At 49.9% G+C, this 7,301-nt stretch overlaps 1 protein-coding gene across 1 annotated transcript; it reads left to right on the forward strand.

Annotated features, from left to right (window-relative positions):
- The first annotated feature begins 1,331 nt into the window (after positions 1–1,331).
- Positions 1,332–6,877, forward strand: LOC115340137. The gene is made up of 7 exons (XM_030011150.1): positions 1,332–1,416; positions 2,100–2,350; positions 3,225–3,284; positions 3,947–4,078; positions 5,190–5,336; positions 6,156–6,216; positions 6,402–6,877. Exons 2-7 carry the CDS (start codon positions 2,186–2,188, stop codon positions 6,503–6,505), a joined length of 669 nt encoding a protein of 222 aa, XP_029867010.1. The 5' UTR covers positions 1,332–1,416; positions 2,100–2,185; the 3' UTR covers positions 6,506–6,877.
- The last annotated feature ends 424 nt before the right edge of the window (positions 6,878–7,301 follow it).

Raw genomic sequence — 7,301 nt, forward strand, 5'->3', positions numbered from 1 at the left:
TCCTTGTTATTTGTGTGTCACTGTTTTGGGCATACTCTGATCTCTCCCCCTTGCTTGTGTACTGTGTGGTTGCTTTGCAGCTGCGGTTATTGCTGGTGCATGGGAGCAGGGTTTGTGGCACAGTTAACACGCTTCTAGGCCGTATTATATTAGTAGTGAACGAACAGCAGAACACTCCCAACACCGCTGCCTTGTGTTTTTTTTCTGGCACCTCTGCTGCTTTTGTTACTCGCTTCTCTCAGTGCACATAACATGGGCTTTAGCAGTGTTGTGGTATGGAAGAACATCCTGCCTGCGTGTGGATGCCCAAGTGTCTTTAATAGTTGTATTTTAAAACACATGAACATGCACTGGCGTATTTTTCTCTTGCCATTGCTGACTCTGGGGCAGTAGGAAGGCATGGCAGCAAGGAGCAGCGGTGCCTTCCAGGCAGGTAACCTACTCCTCTGTCCCCTAATTAATTAGCTGTAGACATCCTGGTGGGTGGGTGGTGAGGAAAGGGGCAAGGGCATTGCTTCGGTGCCTGCCCTGCCCTCCTCTGTGATCTCTGCAATTGCCGTGGTGGCTCACGGCCTCTTGCACCTGAGTGTAGGTGTGCGAAGGCTGTGCTCTCCCCTCGCTACAAGGGTGGAGAAGGGGCTTGTTTGGCCTTGGCCTCGCCCACTGAACCTTCACAGTCCCTAAAGCTTGAAAGGATGAGAGCTTGCTATGTACTGGCGTTATCTCCAAATCAAGCTGTGGGGAAGATGGCCCTCGGGTTGCAGATGCTGCAGTGGGCAGCTGGCTTCACCCAGCCTGGCTGCATTCCCGTCCGAGACTGGTGTTACAGTGGTGCTGTGGGTTTATTTAAAGAAATGATAGCCAACCCAGGAACTGACTTCTTGAAAACGTTGAAAGGGTAGTAGGCATGCTGTAGTGCAGTGCTTGTTCAGGCCAGATTTGGCTGCAGGCGCTTGGGTGGGTTCTTGTGCTTTCTTCCCACGGGAGCGAGGGCACCTACGTGCCCGGGGAGCCCTTGCCCGTCAATCTAAACAAGCTGATCACACGAGTCGCTAACACTATATGGAGAGAGGTTTTCCCCAACTCAGAGCATGGTCCGCGCACGTCACGCCAAGCAGCGCTTAAGGCTGCGGCAAAAAAAAGGCAAAAAAAGTTCCGTAGAAGACAGGCGGCCCTTCCGCGGAGCCGAGGGCCGGCGGGGGGAGCCGGGCCCGGGGGCTTGGAACCTTTTTTTTTATAATTTTTTTTTTTTTTTTTTTTTTTATTATTCTCCCGGAGGCGGAGCCGGAGCTTTCCCCGTACCTGCCCTGCTGCCGGGCTCGGCTCCGCCCGCCGCCGCGGAGCAGCGCCGGTGAGGGTGCCGCCGCCCCGTCCCGGTCCCGTTCCCGTTCCCGTTCTCGTCCCGTCCCACCGCAGGTGAGGAGCCGGCGGGGGCTCCAGCCGCAGCCCGGGCGGCCGCGGCGCTTCGTGGGCCCCGCCGGCGGGAGCGGGGACGGGAGCGGGGGGGGGACCGGGGAGGCCCGGGCCGGCGCCCCGCGGTCTGTGCCGGGCCGGTGTCCTCGGTGCCTCCGAGCTCGGCCCGCCCGGTTGTAGCAGCCGCCGGCGGGGAAGCGCGTTTGGTGGACGGCAGCAGCGAGGGGGAGAGTCGGGAGGCGGGCGCCGGCGGTACCGCGACCCCCGGGGGGGTGTCCGCGGCTTGCCCGCGGTGCTGCGAAGGGGATCAGAGACTGCCCGGCGAGGGAAAAAGGGACAAAACCCAAGGGAACCCCCGCGCCTTTCTGGGCAGCGGAAACACCGAAGGGGAAAAAGGTTGGCAGCGGGGTAAGGTCGGGCATCTCTGTCCAGAAACACCAGAAATGGTGTCTGTCCAAAACCGGTGTCTGTCCAGAAACACCAGAAACGGCATCCCAGGCACCTGCCCTCGCAGCGGCATGAGGGAGTTCTCAAAAGACCGCTCACCTTTCGCTGCTACCGATCAGAAAGAGGTGAACTCTGTACTCCCGGTGAACCGGGGGGGTCCCGCCGCACCGCGGGGTCCCGGCGCACCAGCCGGTGTTGGCCGAGCGCTGATGCTCCTGTCCCTTCTCCCTCCTGCCTAGGACAAGCTGTTCTCCCCTTCGCTGGAGGGCCACGGCGCGGCTTTCCAGTCTCCGCGTGCGGGGCTTTATGGGTGAATCAAAGCAGAATGGATCGCTATCGATATTTCATCTTTAACCAGAGGAACATGGTCGTGCTGGGTCTGTTCCAGATAGCCTTCAGCACGGTGTGCGTCGTCAGCGGGTTCATAGATGGCATTTTTAGAACGGAGTCGCAGCTGGGCAAAACCAGAGCTCCAGTTTGGGCTGGGATGGTAAAGTTGCACTGTATTTTCTATGCTTTGTTTTGTGGGTTGGTTTTTTTTTTTTCCCCCGCTGGCTACCTACTAGTACTCAGCTTGGGGGTGGGAGGGAGGCCAGGACTTCTTGTCAGCTCTTCCCTGGTTTCCTGCTTTGAACCCAGATAATAAAAGTTTCCTTATCACGGTATAGCCAGGAGAGTGCAAGCAGACTTCCCTCTGAAGGACCTAATAAAATACGTTTCTACTGGATAATGTAGAAAATGGGGCGTAGTGGCAATTGGCAGGGCTTTTTGCAGAAGCATGGTGACCACAGAGAGGCCACCAGAGATCAGGAGGGGAACACACCATCCTCACGTCAGGCAGATGAACATCTGGGTGACGATCTGCGTCCCACAGCACAGTGCCGGTAATCCTCTCTACTGCAACCAGGAGCGGGCAGCGAGCATCCTCACTCCCGGGGGGTTCCGTACCCTGATGTTACTGTTCGTACCTGGGTGAGCCGTACCGCAAGAGAGTTGTACTGGAGAGCTCTCTTCCATCCAGAGGCTGCTCCTCTCCTTTCAGTAATATCTTTCTTCCATCTACGAGACGCATAAGGACTTGAGAGAGCAGTGCGCATTTTTAGCACTTTAATCAGTTTTACTATTTGGCCAGAGCCGTAAAGGCAGTCGGAGGATTGCTGCCGTGGGGGTGGCGAGTGGGCAAGACGCATTTCACGCAGTGTCCTGCCCCCAGGAGATGCTGCAGAGGGAAACAGAAGAAACCAGCAATTCTCTTTCCATTTCCGACCTAACGGTTACTCCGGGCCTTTCATCTGCTCTGTAGTAGTTTATCATCCGAATCCGATAGTTGTCTCCCAGTTACCAACTCCTTTTGTGCTCTGCAGGTGATGGGAGTCCCAGGCGTCCTGGCTTTGTTTTCCTCTCAGAGGAAGAATCCAGTTCTTGTAAGCCAGGGGAGGGGGGGGGGGGGGGGGGCAAAATGTTGTCCGGGCAATCGAAAACGGTTTTGCTAGGGAATGAGCTGGCTGGTCCTTCTGCAGGATTGAGAGCTTGTTTTCTTGAGTTATCTTCATAAAAGCTGCTACATTCCTAAGCAAAAGGAGGGTGCAGCATTACCTCGCTTTCTGCTGCAGCGGACAAGTGCTGGCTCTAATAAAAAGGAAAAATCTGTAAAAACGCTTGCTTTTGGATGCATTTCGTTTGGTGTTCCTTCCTGTTATTAAGAATATTGTACACTAAAATAGGAAATGAGTTAATTGACTTGCATTTCCTCGGCAGGTCTTTGCAGCCAAGTAAACTCCAAGGGGGGCATATTTTTTATAAGTAAGAGTTCTCTAAGAACAATGTCTTTGGGTCCAACTAGCACCCATGGTTAAGATTTGGGACTCAGTTGTAGCTTAGAAATTCGGTATCATGGAAACCTTTACTGCATTGTGTTTGGCTTCCGAGTGACTGTTGCTACCGGGTACTTAGTGTTACGGGAGGTCAAAGGCTAGTACCTACAATGCTTGTTAGTACATATTGTCTGTATTAGTTGCATTGATTTGTCAGAGGAGAGTTTTAATTCCTGCTCCCTTTCTTTTTTTCCTTTAATTTCTCTGTCTAGGTGAACGTGCTGGTAGTTGCTTCCATAATCTCTTGTGTTGCCATCCTCATTGTAGTAGTTTATAGCTCCTTCACACTGAACTATGGTGAAGAGGAGGAGCTGAGCTCTGCCCCGGTCCATGTTATCCATACAGTAAGTATCGATACCATGCTTATTACTGGGGAACACGACTGTCTTAATCTGCAAACATTACTAGGCATGACTTGGAAGCAGAACCAGACTTCCAGGGTGCCTAAACTAGAGTTTGAAGCGGTGCCTGCAGCAAGGCACTTGTTTAAAAAAAAAATTGTATAAGTCTACAGTTAAGTATCAAGCTAGGTATTGAAAAACCACAAAACCCACGCAGGGCTAGATAGGCGTTTTGTAGCTAGCTCCTGCCGTTCGCTGCTGCTGCAGCAGCAGGGCTAGTACTGGTGGCTGCGTGAACTAACGCCCAGCTCGCCTGGATGCCCCGTCCGAGAAGCAGCCGCTTGAGAGCCACGGCTCGTCCCCGGAGGCGTGCACACGAGGTATGCGCCTAAACACGCTACGGTCGGGCTAACTGCCGCCGCCGCCGAGTACAAAAGGGTTTGGGTTGTGCCAGGACAAAATCGCGGTGCTGCTCGTGAAAAGGGGTAGTTGCTGGCCGTAGCCCTGCCCTGGTCTGAGACGGCGATTGCTAGGCTCGAGTCCTTTCCGGCGTGCACCTCAGGTGATAAAGTTACAGCAGTTAGGCGTCAGCTGGTTAAAAGTGGGTATTGCTTCAAGCGTATCCTCCACAGTAAAGCTGAAAAGAAGGAATGAGTTAGCCCTTTTGTACCTCAGACCTGGTACAAGCGATGGCTCCCTGTGGGGATGAAGGCATTCCAGGTAGATGAAGCTGTTCGTTAGTTTATTGCAGGACAAATCGAATTGTCAGGCTGCTAAGGTGCGGTATAGCAAGAAGACATTTCTCATATTCAGGGTGAAGAGGAGCAGCCGTTCCTTGGGTTTCTACTCATTGTTAAAGCTATTTCCAAACCCGATGCCGTTGCATAGCATCTTCTGTTTAATCAGAAGCCTTCTCTTCCTGCTTGCTCTTTTTGTATTTGAGGTTCACACTTGGCTTGCTCTTCAGAGCACAGGAAGAAAAGCCTTAAATAACACTGACTCTGAATCAATCGCCTACGATGCAATCGCAGCATTCTTGCAGTCATTAGAATATTTTTTGGTGGAGAACTTCACTTTTTCAATGTGGCTTTAACACTTCCTTTTCTGCTTGCAGAAGTTCGTACTTAATAAAGTAGTCAAAGGTGCTAACGTAGCCATGCTAGCTGCATCTATCTGCAGTGCTTTTGTCGTGCTGGTGATGGCTTACTTGGGATGCCGGAGTCTTCCACGCTGCTCGTGCTACGACAGTGTAACTGGGATGGTGAGTGAGGAGTCCAAGGCACCCATTTATTTGTACTGACTGTGGGTGGGAGAGGAAGAAACTGGGGAGAAGATGTGTTTTTCTTCTATAAACCTAGCCTCAGCTCTACCTCAGTCATCCAGGGCTAATTCTAAGAAATTAAGTGGATGTTAGAAGTGTTTTATACTTTTAGTATTTTTCCTTTTACTTCCTCCCTCTTATTTACAGTCTTGTGTAAGAACTAGCATAAGTTAACTCAATTTTCCAAACCATTAGTGCTGAAACTACTGTGGTCCCATCTCCTATGAATTCCTGCTCTCCTCAAAAACTGTTCCTCCTTCTCTTGCCCTTAAACCAACGACTGCTGCTGGTACAGCATTTCAAATACTTACTGGTACTTACACACCTAGATGCCTTATCCCTAGAACTACACATTCAGTAATAAAAATATCCCCTGTACCGTGTGTGAAGTGTAGGGGAGACGACTCACCACATTTTAGTGCTAATTTATGAGGACTGTACTTCGAGTGGTGAGGCACACACTGCTTGTGTCTGCTAAGTGAGCTCAGTAAATATCAGCTACTTTTACTAGAGTAATTCTGATGCTATACTAAACATGTACATCCGACCATCTCATTTGGTAAGGAATAAATGGGTAGAGGTTACAAGGCAGCTGTTCTTGACTAAAGATACCAAGTGTGTAATGGGAGGCTGCTTTAAACTTTCAAACTAAAACTTGTTAGGAGGAGTGGACTACACAGACTTTTAAAATGAGTTCAAGTCTATCTTATTGAACAAACCCACAGATGAGTTGTTTTAATGGCATTGTTTCATTCATAGGAATGGTTGCAACCTAGTGAGGACCAAAATCAGGCTGTGGAAATGGTTTGCGCTGTGCAAAGTGAGTAACTCTTTCCCTCCGTGGATTTGGATATTCACCAGGGACGTGGAAGGAACATCCTGAATAAGCTTTACATCCCAGGCCAAAATCCTGATAACCAAAATACTCCGAGCCAAAAGGAACTCAGGATTTTGTGCAAGTGTCTACCCCAGGTTTAATGCTTTCCTCTTTCCTTCCCCACTCAGGTCGTGGGGGCGGAATTTTTAACTTCCCAGATCGGTTTCCAGCCCAGGACTTAGATGCAGAGGAAGACGCATCCAAACCGCCACCATATATCAGAATGGCTTGAAAAAGCGGTCAAACGTTCTAAAGCTACTAGTCAAAAAATGTGGCAAGATGGATGTAAGAAGTTCTTCATCTTTAAAGATGGTTAAGCACTTTTCCTTGGCCTTTTGAAAAACTCACACAGAAAGAGCAAACTATTGAATGCCCAACGTTCAGCAAACATGACAGTGCAAAGAGGAAGATCTGCAGATGGTTTTGGACATTCAGACTTTGTATAGGTAAAATACCTCATTGCCTCTGGAAAGCGTGAGCATTTTTTCCTCCAGCTTTTGTACTTAAGTCATGTTTTATTCCGCTAGAATTCATCATGCAATTTGTCTAGCAGTGCTAGCCTTAGGCAATTAAAATATTAAATACAATTAATTTTTAAAAGAAACTGGTTGTGGAGTATTTCCCCCTGCCAGCTGCTATCTCAATTTCTCCCCCCCATCACCCATCGACTTATCTGGATGATACAATAATGGGTGAAGCATAATGAGGGACCCACTTCATTACTGAGCTTCAGAGTGCTTTCCCTCTTGCTCTTGGGAGGGATGGGAGCAGGTGAAGTTTATGATACGAAGCCAGTGCCATTCAGGTATCCCTGTCAAAATGTGGATTCTGTAGAGTGTACGTACAATTAGTTTTAGTGCTGAAGTGTAATGCTGGAGTGTGGTAGGAACTGGAGTTGCAGTAGCTCCTCTTGCAGAGTAACTTAGATACTCTGAATTCAGTTCAGGTTTTTCTATTTCAACTTTGGAGACTGAAAGTTTAAAAAAAGTGCTTTTTTGGGGGCCCATTCTGCTAAAATTGATTGCAGA

This window comes from Aquila chrysaetos, chromosome 1 (genome assembly GCF_900496995.4).
Source record: "Aquila chrysaetos chrysaetos chromosome 1, bAquChr1.4, whole genome shotgun sequence".
NCBI classification, from domain to species: Eukaryota; Metazoa; Chordata; class Aves; order Accipitriformes; family Accipitridae; genus Aquila; species Aquila chrysaetos.

Bases quoted from the DNA above. Each gene is read 5' to 3' on its own strand.
- LOC115340137 (XM_030011150.1), top strand. From the start codon at position 2,186: ATGGATCGCTATCGATATTTCATCTTTAACCAGAGGAACATGGTCGTG. The intron at 2,351-3,224 runs GTAAAGTTGCAC...TGTGCTCTGCAG, and splicing joins CTCCAGTTTGGGCTGGGATG to GTGATGGGAGTCCCAGGCGT. The intron at 3,285-3,946 runs GTAAGCCAGGGG...TTCTCTGTCTAG, and splicing joins AGAGGAAGAATCCAGTTCTT to GTGAACGTGCTGGTAGTTGC.